The 21,448-nt window shown below is 43.9% G+C and overlaps 1 protein-coding gene and 1 long non-coding RNA gene across 7 annotated transcripts in view; one reads left to right on the top strand and one right to left on the bottom strand.

Moving 5' to 3' along the window:
• Positions 1–18,767, top strand: part of ZNF438 (zinc finger protein 438) — a 173,995-nt gene extending 155,228 nt beyond the window's left edge. For all 6 annotated transcript variants that reach the window (XM_037037245.1, XM_037037243.1, XM_037037242.1 and 3 more), the window contains 2 exons: positions 14,914–16,666; positions 17,801–18,767. In XM_037037245.1, coding sequence (XP_036893140.1) covers positions 14,914–16,666; positions 17,801–18,419 — 2,372 coding nt within the window. In that variant the 3' untranslated portion in view covers positions 18,420–18,767. The remainder of the gene's footprint in view (positions 1–14,913; positions 16,667–17,800) is intronic.
• LOC118980591 (uncharacterized) lies at positions 9,116–11,796 on the bottom strand. The gene is made up of 2 exons (XR_005065144.1): positions 11,496–11,796; positions 9,116–9,288 (listed from the first exon to the last, which is right to left on the bottom strand). It is a non-coding gene; the product is annotated as an uncharacterized LOC118980591 (long non-coding RNA).
• Positions 18,768–21,448: the final 2,681 nt, after the last annotated feature.

Here is a 21,448-nt window from a genome sequence, read left to right as displayed (position 1 = left end):
ACTTTGTCAAATATTATTTTACTATAAAGGCATGGATTTATTTCTGGGTGCTCTATTCTGTTCCATTGATCTATATGTCTGCTTTTATGCCTGTACCATGCTCTTTTGATTACTATGGCTTTAGAGTATAGTTTGGGATCAGCTAGTGCAATTCCTCCAACTTTATTCTTCTTTTTAAGACTCTGTGACCATTCAGGTTCTTTTATGGTTCTATATAAATTTTTGGAATATTTGTTCTAGTTCTATGAAATATTCCATTGGTATCTTGATAGGAATTGCATTGACTCTAGAGATTGCTGTCAGTAGTATGGACATTTTAATGATGTTAATTCTTCCTATCCATGAACATGGTATGTGCTTCCACTTATTTGCATCTTCTTCAATTTCTTTCTTCAGTGTCTATAATTTTCTAAGTACCGGTCTTTTACATCTTTAGTTAAATTTATTCCTAGGTATTTTATTTTTTTATGGAATTATAGATGGGATTGTTTTTTTATTTTCTCTTTCTGGTTGTTCATTATATAAAAATGCAACTGATTTCTAGATATTTATTTTGTATCCTGCTACTTTACTGAATTCATTGATTAGCTTTGGTACTTTTTTGGTGGAATCTTTAGGGTTCTCTATATACAGTATCATGTCATCTGCAAATAATGACAGTTTTACTTCTTCCTTTCCAATTGGATACTTTTTATTTTTTCTTGCCTGATACTGTGGCTAGAACTTCCAGTACTATGTTGAATAAGAGTGGTGAAAGCAAACATCTCTGTTTTGTTCCCAATCTTAAGGGAAATGCTTCTAGTAACTTTGCATTGAGTATGGTGTAGGCTATGGTTTGTCATATATGACCTTGATTCCATTCAGGTATGTTCCCTCTCTTCCCACTTTGCTAAGAGTTTTTATTGTAAATTGGTGGTAAATTTTATCAAGTCCTTTTTCAACATTATTGATCTCATCGTGTAGTTTTTATCCTTCCTTTTGTTTATGTGATATATCACGTTTATTGATCTGCAGATATTGTACCAACCTTGCATCCCTGGACTAAATCCCACTTGATCGCGGTGTATGATCTTTCTAATGTTATGCCATATTTGGTTTGCTAATATTTTGTTGAGGACTTTAGCTTCTACATTCATGAGGGATATTTGCTTAAAATTTTCTTTCTTTGCAGTTTGTTTATCTGGTTTTAGAATTAGGATAATGCTGGCCCCCTCAAATGAACTTGGAAAGCTTCCCTCCTCTTAAATGTTTGGGAATAGCTTCAGGAGGATAGGTGTTAGTTCTTTGAATGTTTGGTAAAATCCACCTGTGAAGCCTCTGTTTCAGCGCTCAGAGCTTTAAGAAGGCACCTCAGGATCAGGGTTTGTAAAATGTTGTACCGCCTCTCTGTTGTTCCACCGAGAGCGGGTGTGGGGGAGAATGTGACTGCTGGACAGCTTGCTGTCTCTGCTTCAGTCCATGCTGAGGCGCCGCAACAGTGTCACCCGGTTCTCCCCTTTGCTGGTCAGTATGACACTGCCAAGGCCAACGTAGTGGGAAAGGAAGGGACGTCTTAGTGTTGGTGTGAGAAGGACTCGCTGGGACCCTCCACAGGGTTTGCGAACCACCCTTTGGGAAACGACAATCCCGTGTAACCCTCCCTGGTAGAGGGAGAAACTAAGGCCCGAACGGGTATCGTGCTGCTCAGGCTCATCCGTAGTAGGTGGAAGAACCAAGGCCACCTCCGCTCTCTCAGGGGTAGAGCAAGTTGTCTTCTAAAAATGGAAAATTCCCCAGATCCAAACCACAGGCCACAGCCCTGGTGCTTTATCAAGTTTACTGAACAGGCACATGAGGAATTTAGAATTTCTTTCTGCATTTTTAGACCTTTTCATTCAGGCCCAATGTTCTTCAGGGACCTCAGTTTTAAAGGCAGGTAGTATGGGTTTAGAAAATATCTAGGAAATTTATGTTATTTCTAAAATTATAAAAGACTTAGTAATGATTTTTTTCATTTTTCTCATAAAAACTGTCAGTACTTAGAAGTATTATTAAATTTATTGTTAATTGTTGCTTTGAAAAAGCCACTTTGGTGTAAGTCTGATTTGTTCATCAGGAGCTCTGTAAAAGAAGGCGCACACGTAAGAAGCCCAGTGTAACACCTTGGGCACTGGGAGGGGAATCACTCTGGAAATGTCATTACCTACCTCTCTGGCAACGGTGCTGTACATCCCTGTTAGAAAAACCAGCGCACTCTCCCTCCTAACAGTGATACAGTGATTGGAAAAGGTTAGCCAGTACGATCTCTATTTTATTGTCAACCTGGAGATGGGTTATGTGGCACATACCAGCCGTTGGAAGAGACTAGCATAAACAGATAAATTGCAGAACACTTTAGAAAGGTCAGTGTGTTGAAATCCACCTGGATTCAAATCCAGCTGTCACTTACCAGCTCTGTACCCTTGCAAGAAACTTTTTAGTTTCTGCATCTGTGGACTGAAGATATTAATATCAAGAGCTGCTGGAGGATTAAGTGAGATAATAAATTAAGCATCCAATCTGACTTCTGACAGAAGGACATTTTAATACTTCATACCAGAATTCAAGGGCTTAAGGGGATTAGGAAAGGACAGAAGTCGGTGCCTAGAGACAGGGAACATATACACCACCTACAGTAAGTAACTTTGCTCTTGAAAAGAAGGGATAGGGGAGTAGCTTGAAGAGGAAAGGGAGTCCAAGGATTTTGCCGGTGGTTTTGTTTTTTATTTGTGTGGGTGTGCATTCAACAACAGCAAAGGAAAAAGCAAGACAGCACTGTTGAAGGTTAATAGTTCACTCATTTAGTAACTAACGTCTTGTGTGACTGTAGGTGGCAGGTACTGATCTAGGGACAGAGGTCCTGGTGGAGAACAAACAAGCCCCTGCTTTCTTGGAGCTAAGGTTCTAGTGGGAGGAAGGCAGGTGAATAATCTCATTACAAAGGGAAGTGCTGTGAAGGCCAAAGCGGAGAAAGTAAACAAGTGACCGCTGGGCAGAGCCACTGCCTTGGGACAGGATGGTCAGGGAGGGCCCCCTAATGGGGCGGGGCTCTCCGCTGAAGTGGGGTCCCCGAGGCAGCACGGGGGGCCTGGAGGGAAGCACGGGGCGCAGAACAGGGTTGGAAATGCTCCATTTTCTTATTCTAAGATGAACATTTTTTCCACATTTTAATGTTTCAGGACCTGAGGTGGACAAGTTGTATATTTAAGAGTGTGCTTCTCCCCTCTTTCCCTGCACCCTAGAAAGGGTGAGTTAATTTGCGTTGTGTAATCGAAGAAGAGAATTTAGAAGTAGAAAGAAGGGATGGTGCATGAATTCCTACTGGATGACCTCTTTTTTCTTCATGAGGTCTCAGACCCCTCAGGCTGCTATACCAAAGCACCAGAGACTGGCTGGTTTACAAACAACAGAAATTTACTTCTCACGGCCCTGGAGGCTTCAACCCCAAGAGCGCGGTGGCAGCATGGTTGGGTTCTGGTGAGAGCCCTCTTCTGGGTTGCAGACTGCCATCTTTGCCTTGTGTCCTCGCATGGCAGGAAGAGGGCAAGCTCACTGGGGTCCCTTTTATGAGGGCACTCGTCCCATTCGTGAGGGCTCTATTCTCATGACCTTCCAAAGGCTCCGTCTCCTGATAGCACTACACTGGGTGGTTAGGATTCAACATGTGAATTTGAGGGGAACACAGACATTCAGTCTATTGCAAGGTGTTAATGCCCAAAATCATTGGCAAGAGAGAAGAGGACTACGGGGGCAAGGTGGAGGAGGAAGTGTGCCTCGGAAAAGCAAGAGGAGAGACCTGGGCTGGCCCCTGGGAGAACTGAAGGGAGTCTGCAGCGATAGGAAACAGATGATGAAATGGGCCTGCCGCTGGAGACTGGAAAGCTTAAATTTGCACCTCTGGAGACTGGAAACCTTAAATTTGCACTCCTGTCCAGTGTTCACAGTGGTTGGATTTCTCCCCCACTGGGTAGCCAGCAGTGGAGAACAAGGGGGAGCCAGTGTGGGTGGGTACTGCAGGAAGACACAGCGGGGTGAACCCACGGTATGCTGGCTGGGAGTGTTTGTGGGTGGTCAGCTATGAAGCCTACCCCATAACCAGGAGTACCTGCCTACGTACACACACATCCTAACGTGAAGAACCTCAAAGGAAAGAGAACACAGGTGAATTGTATAATCCCTCCACCTCAGAGAAGATAGTGAACTCCTACAAATTCCTAACTTGTAACTGAGAGTAAACACTTCCTTCAACCAGGTTCTGTAGATGTCATCCAATAAACAATAAAGATACTGGGAAAGAAGCTGGGCAGAATTCAGAAGAAAAGGATTCCTAAGCCGTCCACAGCTTTTAAACTCTGATGACCTTGATCTTTGTAGTAGCGCATGTCAGCATCTGACCGCATTAGCTATACCTTGGAGTCTGCTCTGCTGTTTGCTCACGTACAGCCAGTCTACACGGCTCCTGGCAGGTAACTACTGCAAATCCAGGTGTGTCGGCACCAGCCAGTGCCTGGGGCTGCTCTCGCTTTTTTTTTTTTACTTTCTTCAAAGTCTCAGTATTGTGGGTGGTCTCTTTATGTTAAGGTAAAGTATGCCTTGATTAAAGAAATAAGTAACAGTCAAAAATACTTACAAAGTAGGAGTTTTAGGGAATACTTATGACCATAAAGGAATATACATGGTCCTGTGATTGGTACTTATAAATCATGAACTATTTGGCATTAAAGTTGAAGCATAGAAAAACCTACAGTGAAAAAAAAAAGTTATAAATCACTGTGAGCTGAAGATAAATCAGAACTGAAGATAAAACATCTGTAAAACTATATTATAAAAGGGGGGACAAGTACTTCAGATTTTAAAGTGCAGTTTGCACCATCCTTAAAAATGCCAACTTTGCATATAAACTAAATCCATTTTTGAAATTATAGTGTAAAAATAAGAGCATCTTTTTGATTCCATCCCTTGCTTTCACCTATCCTGCTGTTGAAACATTGTGTTCTTTTACCACTTTAATTCATAATCATGGTATTTTAACCAAAGACAAGAGCCTTCGACCTGCAGCATGTATCCTAGTTGAGTTAGCCCACGTGACTGCACATCAGGATTGATGGGGAAACCCGACCCTCCCTTTATCCCAAGGAAAAGGTTTTCTTCACCAGGTGTCATCTTGTTAGTCATCCCAGATACTTAACTCTTCCAACTGATATTCAAATGGTTGTAAGATTTCAAAAAAAGGGCGTCCGTTTTTATTTTATTTTAAAGAGACACTTCTTTTTTTCCAACTTTCTTTTATTTTATGATTTTATTTATTTAGTTTCAGAGAAAGTGAGGGAGAAAGAGAGGGAGAGAAACATCAATGTGTGGTTGCCTCTCACACGCCCCCAACTGGGGACCTGGCCTACAACCCCAGCCAGGCCTGTGCCCTGACTGGGAATCGATCCAGTGACCCTTAGGTTCACAGGCCACCACTCAATCCACTGAGCCATACCAGCCAGGGCAAGGAGGCCCATTTTTCATTTGTTGATGGAAGATTTCTTGTTATGAGACATTCGTGCAGCTTACTAAAGCTCATTTGTAGGAGATTTTTTGATGCTTACCAGTCTTGTTAAGAAACAGCTGACTCAGCAAACATCAGAATCTGGAAAAAGTGTGTACAAGTATCTGTTATGGATGCTAGAACGTGAAATGAAGTGATTTACTGTTTTTTACCTTAATGAAGTTCAGTTATCAAAGCCTTCTAAACCTCAACTGTATGGCTCAACTGAATATTAACAATTATAGTAATAAAAAAATAATTGTAGGCTGGGGTTATGCTACTCGGTCATTCATAGATTTGAGTAAAGATGCAAAAATGACTATTTTGTAATAATGAATAAAATCGTGTCCATGTAACAGTGTTTTTGGCCAAAAAACTAAACAACTTTATCTTTCTAAATATATTAATAATAAAAATATCTCATCTACTTTTCAACTGTTTTTCATCAGAGACACCTGAAATCAAAGCAGTTCTTCCCAGAAATGAGGACTGATAAAAAGGGGATTAATTAAAATGAAGGTGAAATTCACTGAAATCGAGGATTATTAAAATGATTGTAAATGTTAAACTTTTTGAATGTTTTCATTTGAGACATTTAATATACAATTAATCAGTTACCTTAAACAATGTCTTGATGATTCCCTCAGCAAGACGCTGAGATCTGCTAGTACGCACTTTCAGAATCCGGAATCCCCTGCCACCACCCCCAGTGAGAGCCCGCATATCTCTGCCGCACTGAGAAACCGCGGGGCACTGCTCTCACAGACATCCTGAGAGTTGTCCCCAGGCCCGCCCTACACCCTGTCCCTCACAGGGCTGCTTGGGCCCTGGGTCTGTCCCCACCCCACGAACAGTCTGCCCGGAAGGCTTTCTTCCCAGCAGGTTTGAGAGCAACATCAATATTCAATATAAACAAAAGCAGGGAGGATTTTCCCCATAAAACAGTCCTTAAAATGCACGTATGTTAATTCCTGTTCACTACCATCGTCCATCTGATTATCGCTTTGCCAACTGGGGTGTCAAAACTAGGGGCAGAGAATAAGGGAGCCTGATAGGATGGATCAGGTGTCGGGAAGGTTGAGCCCCCACAGTGGGCAGCAAGATAGGCAGGAAAGAGAACATGCTTTACAGATTCACTGGGAACGTTATTGACGAGTAACGGCCATTTCTTCCCTCTTCGGCTTCTCTCTCAAAAAAAGAAACACCAGCTTAAGGACTCAGTACTATTTCCATAGGATTAGCATTCAATATTGGGGGGGGGTCCCATTAAAAATAAATGTCAGGAACCTCATACGTTTTGGCAAGAGGAAGTGGAAAACTGGTGTCTGCTGAGCATCTAACGTGTGGTAGGCACTGCTCTTCACGGGACTTCATGTAACTCGATAGACCTTTGTAGCCAGAAACTACTAGTATGCGCACTTCATAACTGAGAACAGTAAGGCTCAGGGAGTGTCTTTCACGAGCCACAGGACAGAACCAGGAGTTGAAAGCACCTCTGTCTGAACCCCAAACCCATGATCTTTCCACCAGAGATGATGGTAGTGGCCACAACCATGCAGAATAGCTTACAGTCTGCATGTCCAGGTGGAAAGAGCCCTTAGAGTCCAAAGTGGGCTAAGGCTTGAGGTCCAGCCTGTTACTTGCCAGCTTTGAAATCCTTAGAAAATGTACATATAACAGTAATTCCCGATTCAGGCTATTGTGGGATGAAATGACAATGCCTGTAAAGTATGCACTGGACCTGATATAAAATATGCCTTATCATTAGAATAATGTTTCAGATTAATCAGTTTTGATAAGTACTAGGAAACAAAGAAGTTCTAATGCTCAGAAAAAGCACTCTTTTTCTTGCTAAGCCTGGCTATGGATTCAGTGTTTGGCAAGGCAGTTCTCAAAGGCCTGTGCTGAATAAGTGTCTGGATATCACCAGTCTTGTTCCAGAGGCAAAGGAGAGGGAGTCAGGTAAGAGCATAGGTCAGAAGAGCTAGGCATGTGCGAAGGAGAATGGAGAAATCTGGGCTGGGGAATCAAGATACCTACTTGGGAATGTGCTTGTTTCTTTTGTAGGTGTCAGATTTCCTGAAGTGTGGGCCCTGAACTTAACGTCTCTAGGAGGTCTTAGTGCTGCAGATACATGGGGTAGAAATGACATTCAGCAATCCATGTCCCTGGAAACAAAAGAAACAAAACGTGCCTCTGCCAGCACGTTTAACGGCGCACGCTCCCCAGTCAGCGCTCCGTCACCTCGTGTTGACTGTGTTGCCACAGAGCCCCGGCAGTGCCCTGGGGAGAGGGAAGGCAAGAGCTAAATGTGTTTATAGGGTTTTCAACAAAATTAAGTTGAGCTCCCCTGTGTTATGAGGCAATTCTTTTATCTCATATGTCTCTGGGGTTTTACCATATTTGTTTTAACCAAAGACCATCTTGGGAAACAGTTTGAACCCCAACTGGAATTTATTATTTGAAAGCCAAGTGGAAGGGGGGGAAAGGGACGCCAACAAATAAAGTTGAAAATAGGGCTTTTTAGTTTAATAAAGTTAAAACTTAAACAACACCTAACAGTTTTGGCTCTGACGTGGCTAAAACTTGGCAGCACTTTTGTTTATGCTCCTGGATCCCTGGAGCCCGTTTCAAGAGCAGGGACACGCCGCTCTTTCCGTCCCTGCTCCTACTCCATGTGGAGCGTGGGCCCGTGGCCCCGGTGCACGGGATCGTGGAGTTGTGCCCACACCAACAGAGGCACAAGCAGGAACAACTTTGTTCAGTAGGAACAAAGGAGGCTTTGGTCTTGCCTGTGGAAACCAGGCAGTGAGCCGTCGCAGCTGCTGCCTGCCCCACGAACCGCTCTGCAACATTATCTGGGCCAGATGTGTCGGGAAGCAGATGGTCAAGCTGGCGCAGGTGTGGGCACTTAGTGCCGTTGAGCCCTCGCCCTTCCCCCCGCTGCCTCGGACACGCAGCAAACCCCATCAGACCAGATTCTTTGGAGGGAATGGAAGAAAAGGAGGAAGACACACAGTGCACCTTTTCCAAACAAGTACCTGGCAACCTTACTGGATTTGTCAGAATCCTATGGAGAGTAAGTGGCAAGTTCAGTTTTAAAAATCTGCTTTTAAGCCAGGTGTTAAGCGACAAATACCATATGATCTCACCTTTAACAGGAACCTAAACAACAAAACAAACAAGCAAGCAAAATATACCCAAAGACACTGAAATAGAGAGCAGGCAGACAGTGACCAGAGGGGAGGGGGGAGGGAATTTCAGGGGAAAAGGGGAAGGATTTACAGGAACTAGTATAAAGCACACATGGACAACAACTAAGGGGGGTGGATAGGGGAGGGTGGTGGGGAGGACGGGGTGGGGGTGGGCTGGGTTGGGAGTGAAAGACAGAAAACTGTACTTGAAAAATAAATTTAAAAATCTGCTTTTACCTTCAAATGATTACTAATTTTCCATGAGTTCTTTCTAATAAGTAGGCTTTTGGAAAGAATCATTTGAAGGTAATTGAAGTTAGGAGATCAGACAAGCCATTTTTATTTCAAAATTTCTTTTTCTTCCTAAACATTCAGAGATAATGTTATATTTTAGAGTGAATTAGGGCAACTTGTATATAATGTTCCTCCTTTTGAGGAGAGCGAAGGAGAGGAAGATCATTGCTTCATGTTGGAAAGGAACAAACCAGAGTTGTGTGGACTTTGGCACGCTATTCAACTTCCGCAAGACTTGTTTTTCTTAATCTATAAAAGGGGAACAATAATATTTATGTGCAGGGTTTAGGTGAGGGTTCAACTGAAAGACTTCGCACAGGTTCTAGATCATAGTAAGGACTCTCTATTCGTTGCCCTTTAATCCACAGTTACATCAGTTTCTGTAAATGTCACTTTTCAAAATAGTTATTTTTCGTATGTGTCACATATTAAATACAGCCCACATTTAAAATCCTGGTGTTAAGTATTCACATTGTATAATTTTGCAAAATTAATTTTACTGAGTGAGCCTTTTATGTTTTCAGTTCATAAAAGTCCATGTTTACGGCCTGAGTGTCCTGTGCATCTCTTAAACGGTGTTGTGGGTAATTTGCAGAATCTCCAGGGATCGTGAATGTCAGTGGAAACTTCTGCCTCTCATTATTTAGTGCATAGGTCTGCGACATCTGTAATTTAGTAGGTGACAGGTGAGAGTTTTTTGGTCACCATCTGTGAAAGACCTTGTAAGTGTGTGGTGGAGTAAACCACTCTTGTAGCTACGACAAAAAACTTCCTATAATCATACAATCATACTGTTTTAGAGTTTTAAAAACTGAATTGGCACTTTCAACTTCTCTAAGAACTCCTATTCATGCTATTTTAAAAAGAAAAAAAAGAGACTGTAGTCTGGGGCAACACTTTTCCGGACTCCAGTTGTCCTGGGAGGTAATGAGCTCTGACACTCCTTGGTCCTGACTTTTGGGGGTGGCTTTGCGCTGCCCATCAGATCATTAGATCAGTGCCCTTATCACTAGCAATTCATTTGACTGAGTAGGCCAGGAAACTAAAAAACATGAGACACTGTCTGTGTGTAATCTACACATAGTCGTTCCTACCCACATGCTTACCCGTCAGGAATATCCCAAAACAGTTCTCAACCTTTTTCATCTCATGGCACACATAAACTAATTGCTAAAATTCTGTGGCACACCAAAAAATATATTTTTTGCCAATCTAACAAAAATAATTCGGCATAATTATGACCTGTTCACACCAGATGGCCGCTGATGAGTTGGCTGCTGTCATTTTTTTGTTTGGCCATCTCAGGGAAGAGAGGTCAGTGCCCCTGACCAAGCAGGCAGGCACTGCGTGTTTTACAGATGTTTGCGGCTCACCAGCCGAAAATTTCAGTCCTGAAAGATGCGCTTTCTAAAAATAGATTCAGATAGGGGAACTTTCATTCTTTTTTCATTAATTCAACAAATAGTTATAAGCACCTCCTGTATGCCAGGCACAGAAAGTATTCAGTGCAAAATAAGTACCTGTCTCATCCTGACCTCTTAGTTCTCCCAGGGTCCCCACCCCAAAGGCCACCTAGAATACTAGATTCTTTTGTTTCTTTTCATATCCTATGCATACACAGGAATATATTTTGGTGTGTGTGTACCTCACAGTCTTTTTAAAATCCAAGTGACAGCATACTATAAATGGCACATCTTGGAGAATATTTCGTATCAGCCTAACTCATTTACTTTTTTTACTGCTGCGTAGTATTACATTGTGTGGTTGGATGATGATTCTGTTACTACCCTGTGGCTAGATGTGTACTAATTCCTGCAGTTCAGTTTTGTTTTTCTCCTGTTTTTGTGGCTTTGCCCTCTTCCTCCTATCTTGTGTTTCTTCTAATGCATCAGTTTCACTTCCTATCACTTATTCCTTGTTGATTCCGGGAAATGAGACTCAACACACCTTCATGAAGACCCTCACCCTGCATGTACTTCTGACAGATCCAGGTAAACCTGCATAAGTTAAATTTACCCAGTAAACCCTTATCTATTAACCCCACAGATTTCTTGTGGTTGGCTTATGATAATTGATCCCGAAAAAAAAATTGATCCCGGAGCTGACTGACAAACTTGTCTACCCTTGTGTCCACCTCTCTAAATTGCAGGGAACTTGAGGGGAACTAACTGTTAGGCTCCATATCTGTCACCTAGGACTCCGTCCTTTCAAGTTGCCCATGCGGCTCACCGATCAGTACTCTCCCTTGCTGGGACCGCTAATCATCCTGGAAGGTCTCCTTTGCTCCCGGACCTGACCACAACTGCCTCCTTTTCCTTTGAATATCATTACTCTTCCTGTGTGATTTTTATTCATTATAATGTGGAAACTTTGGAAGAGCAATGAAAGCATATTAACTTTGAAAACATCATAATTAGCTCACCTGCTTTGGAATGGCTCATTTCTGGAAGCCTTACCTGTCAAGAGGTCACTTGCTTTCTTACACTTGGTCATAAAAAGAAGGAAGGCCCTGCCCAGCTTAAGTCTTCAGAGACTTTAAGTTGACCTTGACCACTGGTTGTTGCTTCAGCTGCATCTCCTGTTCTTTGTTATTTCTGCTCCTCTCCGTGTTGACATGACTATCTGCTGCCTCTGAGGTTCAGTTTTTCCATGTCTAGTTGATTCTGCTTTCTACACTCTCATCCCCCCATTTCCCTTTATGTGTGTCAGTTTTTAAAATGCAGTTTTTTCTTCAGAGCTTGCTTACTTCTTTGACTATTTTAGTTTGTATCCCAACAGCATAATTTACTATTCTCTCTCATTTCCTCGTGGTTAGTCGGTTGGCCTCACCCACTTCTTGATTTTAAAGGTTTTTATCATGGTACTAACCCATTTTCTTATTCTGGCAGTAAGTGTAATTTCGTTAAAACAACAAACAACAACAACAACATCCCAGAGATACAGCCTCATTTCTTTTTTTTAGTTTTCAACATTTGGAAATGTTAATGTTTGCTTTTAAGTAATTTTTATTTTTTAGAAGATGTTTTACGTTCAGTCTATAAAACCTTTATTTCAGCCATTAGTCATTTTATTACCACTTACGGATTCAACAAAGAGTTATTACATTCCTACCACGTGCCCAACACTGTTCTTGGCCCTGAAGACATGAGCCAGCCCCCTGCCCTTGAGGAATGCACTGGCAGGGCGGGACGGGGGCGCAGAGCCCATCATGCAGCCCTAGGGTGGAGCCAGTGCGCCAGGAAACTGAAATGGAGGGGTAGGGAGTTCAGAACACAGGTAAGCTTCAAATAAGGTAGTCAGAGAAGACCTCCCCGAGACAGCAGGTGCGGAGACAGAAAATGAGCGTGTGGCACAGTGAGGGAACAGCAAAGAAGTCACCGTGGCTGGAGAAGAGGGAATAATTAGGGAGGTCCCCAAGAGCCTCATGGCAGGGGGCCTTGTTGGCCTTTGCAGGGACTTTGGCTTTGGCTCTGAGATGAAGAACCCCACTGAACGGTTAGGGGCACTCAGGTGAGGTGATGTGGCTTACGCTTTGATGTATTATCGTCACATGTTATTTCAAGATTTATGACTAAGGACAAAGTAGCCTTCTAACTCTTCTTGGCTGTAAATATTTTGTGCTCAATCAGTTAAGAGTATGAACTAGATGTAAATGACCCAGTACTTTCTCTTCTTTCCATCCTCACCCTGACCTGTTGTGTAGATGCAAAGACTTACTATTGTTGTTAATGTAATTTTTTAACTAGCCTTGTCTCTAAGTAACCAAAACTATCAGTAATTTTAATCTTTTTGCAAAACCTCACAATCCCAATTTAACATACTTATTTACAACTTTAGTACTTCTTCCAAAAAAGATGAGATGGGGTTTGAAGTGAAAGACATTTATTTAACTTTCAAGGCTCTGAAAATAACACTAAAAAATAAATAACTTACATGGGAAAAAGAAGCAAATGTCACACATCCACTTAGATGACTATCGCCAGCTGATTGACTAATCAGTTTACCCATGAACTTCGTGGCAGCAAAGCTAGAAAGGCTACTGAGTTACCCTTGTAACTCAGACCTCACTGGTGGTTTTTCTTCTTGTTTTAATGCAAGTCCCCATGGGAAGTGTGCTTTTAACATTCTCTTTCTTCCCCAGACGGTGATTACTTTATAAAATAAGTTGATCAGTATACATTTCTTATTTCTATTACTCTGTGGTTTGTTCATGTGGGGAGTGTCATTTTCACTGGAAAAAAAAGCAACTTTGTGCTAAAATTGTCAGTTCAGTAGCTGAAGGCATTAAAATCAAGGTTGATTTTTCAAAAAATGTTTTAATTGTCTCACTAGATTCCAGCTACCAAGGGTAGAAACTGTATGTTCATCTTTGTATCCATGGTAACCCTAAACATGTAATTCTTCACACCTCCGTTCATAACTCGAAAATCCAAAAAGCTCTGAAAACAAAAAACGTTATCTAAAGTTAGTACCAAAACTCATCCAGAGGCAAAACCTGAACTAAAACTGTTTAGAAATCTTCATTTGTCCCACTTGTGTGAATGCTCATGCATTTATATATTTTGCTACAGAGGTGGTAACAGGCTTAATTTGGGGTGCTCTGCAGACCCTCTTGGGCGTCATGTATCATTTAGTGTGTGCATCTTACAACTTTTTAAAAATTAGTAAGCAGAAATTCCCAGATATTGTGTGCCCCTAAGATTTAGAAAAGGGACTGTGGGCCCGTCGTAGCCACGCCCTAGAGTCGGACCCAGCCCCTGGGAGTTAGGGCAAAGTTGGCCTAAAACGAGCCACATAGGGGATGGGAGGGTTTCTGCAGCCCGGCCTCACAACCCTGAGGCCTCAGGGGTGAGACAGACGGTTCCATCCCTAGAAGCCGCTCAGTGACGCGTTTTCTCAGCTGTTTCCCTAGAGTAGTGGTGACTGGTCTTCGGTGGCTCTAAACCAGGGCAGGACGAAGTGCTGTCCGTTAGTTGTACTGCCCCTAAGTGCCCCAGAAGGTGCGTTTGTGTGCGCTTGTGTGTCTTTTTTGTTGTCTCTGTGTCTTTACCTATCACTTTCTATCTTTTTGTTTTTCTTCAACATTTTTTAAGGTGTCAAATCAGCTTTTTTAATACTGGTGATTTAATTGCAAAAGCACACACAAACAGTTTGAAAGGTGTGAGAAGAAATTCACAAGTCACATGGGGGAACAGCAACAAAGCTAGCATTCAGCCTGGAATTCATCCACTATGTAAAACCAGTCGCACTGCCAAGGGGTCAAATGGTGTGTCCCGAAAGTCAGTGAAAAATGAGTGTGATACAAGAAACATTTGTTTCAGACTGATGATACAGGGGGAAATATCAAGATGAATTAAATTTCAGCTTCACTCTCACAAAGCTTAAGCTTTATAGGAACAACAAGACATGTATATAAAGTAAGTTAAATACATAGTAGACCAGACCAGAGGGATGGCCAGCTCAGGAGGGCAGGACAGGGGTCAGGGGGCACAGCCTGTAAAGACGCGTGGGAGTTCGGGTAGTAGAGGGGATGGACTTAGAGGAGTGAAGCTGAGCGGGACAGAGTCCCGGGTCTCAAGAAGCTCTGTTTAGTAGTAGAGACACAAAAGCAGATAAATTATTATGAGAAGTGGCAAACGTTATTTATATAAGAACTGTGGGACTCTAGAGGAGGGTGACAGTTGATCCTTGGGAAAGGTAGGCAGGCGTCGACCTTCACACTGGATGCTGGAGAACACAGGAGCTTGCCCAGGAAAGTAGGGATGGGTCTAGGAATGCCTTCTAGGCAGAGTAAATGATGAGATGCTTAATGTCTCCTCTCGACAACAGCACAATTATATCAAGGTGACTTTTTACATTGTAATATCATTGCAGGTGAATCGGTCATGCCTTCTGGAACAACACAGAGTGGCAAAGGTTTGCAGAATAAGAGTCAGTTTAGGACCATTGCACCGAAAATTGTTCCCAAAGTCCTAACGTCCAGAGTGCCGTTGGACCACTCGCCATCGTTCTCCGATCAGGTGACTTCGGGCCCTCCCATCAGCTCTGCACAGCTGGGGGTGCCCGCCCAGAACTATGCGCTGATGCAGGTCACTGGCCCAGAGGGGACTTTTTCTCTTGTGGCGTTGCCTCACGTTGCCTCAGCTCAGCCAGTCCAGAAACGCAGACTGTCCCTGCCCCAAAACTTTAAACTGCCAATTCCTCGATACCAACCCCCAAGAAATAACAAAGGATCAACCAAGAACGCCATCCAGAGCTCCTCTGAGAGCGGCTGTAGCAAACCTCCTGTCCGAACCCAAACATCCCCTTCCCTCCCTGACCATTCCAAACCCCTGCCCCGTCCCAGCCCACCCGAGCCACTACCGTCGCTGAGCCCAGCCCCAGCCTGCGTTGACGTGGTTGCACTGACCAGTGACCATGGACAGCTGGACCGACCTGACATCCCAGCATTATCCACGCCAGAGCAGCCCTCTGCCAAGCGGGGCCTCTTGAAGATTTCAGGGAAAGAAAACTTTGCAAGCAAAGAAACATCCAGTAAACCTTCTGTTGTTGCCAGTGCAAAACATAAAGAACCAGTTGATCTTGCACAAGGCACAATCAAGTTATCGCCAGCCATTTTGGGCAGTGCGCTTCAGCTGGTGCCCTCGGTCCCCAAAGGTAAACTGCCAATCTTACCCTACTCTAGAATGAAGATGACAGAGGCTTATAAAAATGAGTCAGCTGTTAACACTGTAGACCTTTCTTTACCTGGGCTCAGGGTAGACTGTGATAAGACATCCACCATCACAGAAGGCTTCAATGCAACCGCCAGAATGGCCATGAAGGTGCCTGGTCCACAGGTGTTGAAGCAGAGTCCCTCTGAAAGTGCCTTTTGTTCAGCCACCAAACTGGATCTCAGCCACAAACCAAAACTGAGTGGCGGGGCAGCAAAGAGGAAAGGAAGAAAACCGAAGGTACCAGAAGAGATCTTGTCATTTCAGGAGGAGAGGAGGAGATGTAAAAGAATAAAAAATGATCCCCAACAATCCAGAGACCAAAAACCTGGGGCTCTGAAAAAATATCGTATCATTATGCCCAAACCCATCATCGTCACGCCTGCTGTGACTCCACTGGCTTCTCCTGCCACTGTGCCACAGTCCCAAAGGCCCAGCGGCCCAGGACAGGACATTTTGTTAAGTGATTCTCTCACTCCTAAATATCTCGGCTGCAAGCAAGACAACAGCTCTTCTTCCCCTAAGCCCAGCTCTGCATTCAGAAATGGATTCTCTGGCATGAAGAAGCCTTGGCACAGATGTCCTGTCTGTAACCACCACTTCCAGTTCAAGCAGCACCTTCAAGACCACATGAACATACACACGAACCGACGGCCGTACAGCTGTCGGATCTGCCGCAAGACATATGTCCGTTCCGGCAGCCTGAGCTCACACGTGAAACTTCACCACAGTGAGAACCGCCCGAGGAAACTCGTGTGCTGTGAATTTTGTGCAAAAGTGTTCGGTCACATCAGAGTCTATTTTGGCCATCTGAAAGAAGTGCACAGGGTTGTCATCAGCACCGAATCCTCCCCTGGCGAACTGCTGCCAGGGGATGCGCCAAAGAGCAGAGACAGAGAGGTGACTGTGCAGAGGTGAGTGCCGAGGAGTGGACGCGTGGCGAGACAGCCTGTGTGGATTGGGGCGACAGGCTAAGATTTCGTAGTCAGAAAGATAATTTTGTAAAACATCTCTCAGACTAAGATTTTATGAAAAACTACCTCTTTCCTCTAGTTCTGTGAAGAATAATCTCATTTCTCATTGGTTGCTGATCAGTCATGACTTACAATGACACCAACCCCTGGAAGCCAGACCACAAATGTCTACCTGATATATGCTGGGGACCATCAGGCGACATACCATTTTTGCATCTGACATGTGAAATATTAAATATTGTATGTAGTTCTGGTGCTCTTTACAAATAGTTTCCCCAAAACAGTATTCACAGAATTTGTATCTAAACAGGGTCCTTTGCCCCAGAACACCACATAATCCACGTTGGCAGCATGGTACGACAGGCCCTGCGGTGTCCTGACCTCAAACCCTCTGCATTAGCCCTGTTGTCCCCTTTGGGCCACATTAGGTTTTTACCGTGGGATTCCGCATTGCAGGTCCTGCTCGCTGGCCTTGTAAACAAACGAGCTAAGCCATCCGTAAGCCTGGCGGGCAGGGCTCTCCTTCAGCAACAAGTCCACCGAAGAGTCTCACTGAACTGAGTCCTCCTGAGCACCGTGGGGATGGACCACTTCCCACACTAGATTTTCTGGACTCTGCCATTGTTTTACTGTACTCCATTTTGATATTCAGGTAAAATGTCCCAACGGTATTTGGTGCTCAAGGCTAGTGATGGCAACAGTGGGTGGTGTGAGACAGGTACTGTCAGCCAAACCCAGTGTGTTCCTGGAGCGCCTCCCTGGGTGCCGCCTGACTCTCACCGGTGCTGCCTGTCCCTGCGGTCATCAAAGACTTAGTAGGCTCCCCTGGGAGCGATGCCTGAGGCCCCTGTTAGCTTGAGAAGTGTGTGGCCCCACACAAAAGTGACAGTCAGGGTCCTGTGGCCCCTGCTGAAGGCCTTCCTGGGCTCCCTCCATCTACTCATCAGCTTTGTGCTTCTTGTCAGCACACTTCTTGTGTTTTAGGCCTTTGATGGTCCAGGGCTCAAAAAAGAAAAAAGTTTCAATGCTGTTTTTTCCGTGCAATTTTATATTGAATATTTTCCCCCTTTTCAGGGACAACAAGACCAGCCCAGAAGAAGACCTCCTCCTAAACCAGGCAGACGAAGTCAAATTGCAGATTAAGTGCGGCCGCTGCCAGATCACTGCCCAGTCTTTCGCTGAAATCAAGTTTCATCTACTTTCTGTCCACGGAGAGGAAATTCAGGGCAGGCTGCAGGAGGAGCTCTACCCCGGGAGCCAAGCAGCTCCACAAGCACCGGCTCAGCACGCTGCTCCTTCCTGGAAGCCGCATCCCGAGAGAAGGAAACTGCCCAAGAAGCCCTGTCCCTCCGACAAGGAAGTACATGCGTTTCCTAAGTTGAAAAGGCAACTCTGCCTTCATCGTCAGAATGACATGGGAACACTCACAGAAGATGAAGGAGCCCAGCCTGGACCCAGCGAGCTAGGAGAAGCCCCCCAGGGCCCTGCGTGTCCCAGCCCACACTCAGCACCCCTCCAGCTGCAGTCGGGCTTTCACTGCGTCCTCTGTGCACGGACACTTGGGAATAAAGAAGAGCTCCTCCTGCACTGGCAACAAGGGCACAACTGTGAGGACGCTCCCAGGCTCTGGAGGATTCTGAAGGCGTTCTCTCACCAGGGGGCCATCCAGCTTCCCAGGGAGACCGGGAAGTGAAATGCTGGGCCCACAGGAGGGTAGAGAGTTTTGCACCACCCTTCCCTCCAACTTCTGGCTGTGTGGTGGCCCTCAATGATAAAATCAAACAAGCGGGGATCTGCAATAATAAACAGAAGTGATTTTTGTACATAATTTTATTTTCATATGAACCATATGCCCTTGATGATGCATATTTTTCTAAGTGTATGCAGTTTTATTTTAAAATTCTATATACTAACTGTTCATGTCTTAGATTTTTTTTTTTTTGAGAATAAATGAAGAGATCAGAATTTAGAGATTGAAATGTAAAGGATTTTAGGCTGTTCTGCAGATACAGTTTCCAGTAAAAACATGTGCTTGAATGTGCGTGTGTCCTTTTGTTCAAAAAGTTTCTGTCTAAGCCCTGGCTGGTGTAGCTCAGTGGATTGAGCAGAGGCCTGCGAACCAGAGGATCGTGATTCGATTCCCAGTCAGGGCACATGCCTGGGTTGAAAGCTGGTTCCCTGCAGGCCAACTCCCATCAGGGGACGCACAAAAGGCAACCGTACATTGATGTTTCTCTCCCTCTCCCCTTCCCTTCTAAAGGTAAATAAATAAATAAATAAAATTTAAAAAAAGTTTCTGTCTAAGTAGGTCCACAAAATTGAAAATTTCTGGGCAACAAAATTATTTGTCTCAACCGTATTATTATTTTTAAATTCTCTTGTTTAATTGAGTATCCTGTAGAGCAGTGTGTTTAATAAGGTTCTCTAAAATAATTTAAAATCTGTATTTTCAGGACTCAGTTTTTTAAATTTTATCTTTTAATGTTTTTATAAAATATTTATTGATTTTTAGAGCAAGAGAAACATCAATTTGTTGTTCTACATGCATTCATTGTTTGAGTCTTATATGTGCCCTGACTGGGGATCGAACCCATAACCTTGGCATATCGTGGACAACGTTATAACCAGGCCAGGGTCTAAAATTCTCTTTTCTTAAATGCACGTTGCCTTGAAGATTAGATGTAAGTTTCACAACTGTAGAGTTTCATATCAAAGTAATCAAAAATTTTTTAGTACTTCAGCTAATAAAAAATTTCACTTTTTTGTTAAAAAGTCATTTTCAGGCCAGAAAATTTACAGCCTGGGAAGTGAACTAAATAGTTCAGTCCAGGTGTCTAGGTGTCTCAGCTGCTCCCAAGTAACTTCAGTGGGTTGTTGCTAAATGATCAATTTTAGACACAATTGTGCTGTTTAAGCCCAGGTTCTCCTTAGAAGTCAAGAGTAACTGATTGTCTCTTAAATTCCTGGGAAATTACCTCAAATCAGAAAAGTTGCCGTTTGAAGTTCCTGGCCATCCTGGCCGCAGAAATATTTTCTTGAAATGGAACTTGAACACTCATCCCACTGAAGGCTCAGCCTGTAGATGAAAGCATGTTGCTCATGGCCAGCCCGCTTGCCTGAAGCACGGCCAGGTCATCAGCATAACATTTTTCTGTTCTAAAGGAAGATACTGAAACAGGAAGAACTGCATCCTAATTGATAAGCTAATGGGTCTTAAGTCATATTTTTAATATCTAATTTTACAAGCAAATGCTCATAAACGTGCTTTGTCTCAAATGCAGCAAAAAGGGAAAATTTAGTCCTTGGCTTTTTGCAAATATTACAGATTTGAAAATAAGAGGGTAGGAATGGAAACATCTGAAAAATTTATCAACTGATTACATGCTACCCAAGTTCCGAGAGATATTAGACTTTCACTCTTTGATCTTTTTAAAACTGGGTTATTCGTGAAACAGTTTTACCATTCAGTGCATTACCTAGTTTGTTTGGGGAAGATTGGTCTCAAAAACACTAAAAACTGGGCTCTACCTAGAATACTGTTTGAATTGAAACTATAAAATCATTCAACTGCTCAGTCCTCAGATACTAAGCAGTATTTCTGAAATAGCAGTTGGCTAACGGCAGAAGAGTGGGTCTGGGGGGTGTGCGGAGGTGAAGGTATAGGACAAGAGGAAAATCTGAAGTCCACAAAATCACAGAGACCCCCCCACTTAGCCAGTGTCTCACCACCTGTTCTTATAGCACGGGCAAGGCCACGAGGGTGTAGACCATCTTTGCAAAGAAGTGGAGAGCTAGGAATGCTGCAGAGAACAGAAGTCAGGAGACGTGACTGGCTCACGGGTAAGCGCTGCGGCTGGATCCCGTGCTCATTGGAGCATCAATCTGTGGGGGAGGGGGGAGCGTGCCCCCCACCCTGCGCCACCCCTGCCATCCTCTAAAACGTTTGTTACCGCTCTCAGCTTCTAGAAACACTTCCCTGTGTTACTAAGTAAGATAAGGGATTTCTGCCCTTATTAGTATAGCAGCACTATCTCAGTGAGAGTGGTGGGAGGCAAGAAGAAAAGAGGGAGTGATTCAGCTAAAGTAACTTTTGGGAACAGTGAAGCCAGTGGGTCTTCATGGATATGCCTGCCTTGGGTGCAGACGTGTTGTTGGCGCAGTCCTAACCTGCCTGCTGGGCCCAAGGGCAGCGAGGCGTGGAAGCTAGGACACCTACTCCACGAGCCCTGGAGAGAGTCACCTTCCTCTGGCTCCAGTCCCTGGTCTGTAACTTGCGTGTGATGACCCCACCTCCAGGCATGGTTGTGAAGCATGATTCAATGCAAACGAAGTGACCGCCACAGGTGGGCCACATAGTAACTAGTGACTAATACTTACTGCACGTTCGGTCAGACTTGAACAAAGAGGTCTGTTACACCATAGAAAAATCACTTAACACTGCAAGCGGTGAGCCTCGAGTCCAGAAGGTAAGGATGAAACTACTAGCACCACAGATAGTTCATCTTTGTATAAAAAATGTATTTTAACTCTTAAACAGATTTGGATTGTGTGGCGGTTTGGTAAGTGTCCAATCAATATAGAAGGCAGAGTTCACTGATTTATATCCATTTGGGCCTGGAGTTCCTCCCTGAGGCGGCTCCTCCATGCGGTTCAGTGGCCCTAGCCTAGCTCATCTCAGTATCTATGCCAGGGTCTTGAACTTGACTATGGTCTTTCCTGCTG

Source organism: Sturnira hondurensis, unplaced genomic scaffold (assembly GCF_014824575.4).
Source record: "Sturnira hondurensis isolate 20B ecotype Veracruz unplaced genomic scaffold, ASM1482457v3 Scaffold0022910, whole genome shotgun sequence".
Taxonomy (NCBI): Eukaryota; Metazoa; Chordata; class Mammalia; order Chiroptera; family Phyllostomidae; genus Sturnira; species Sturnira hondurensis.
The sequence above is the reverse complement of the archived record's forward strand: the minus strand, read 5'-3'. Positions and strand labels throughout refer to the sequence as shown.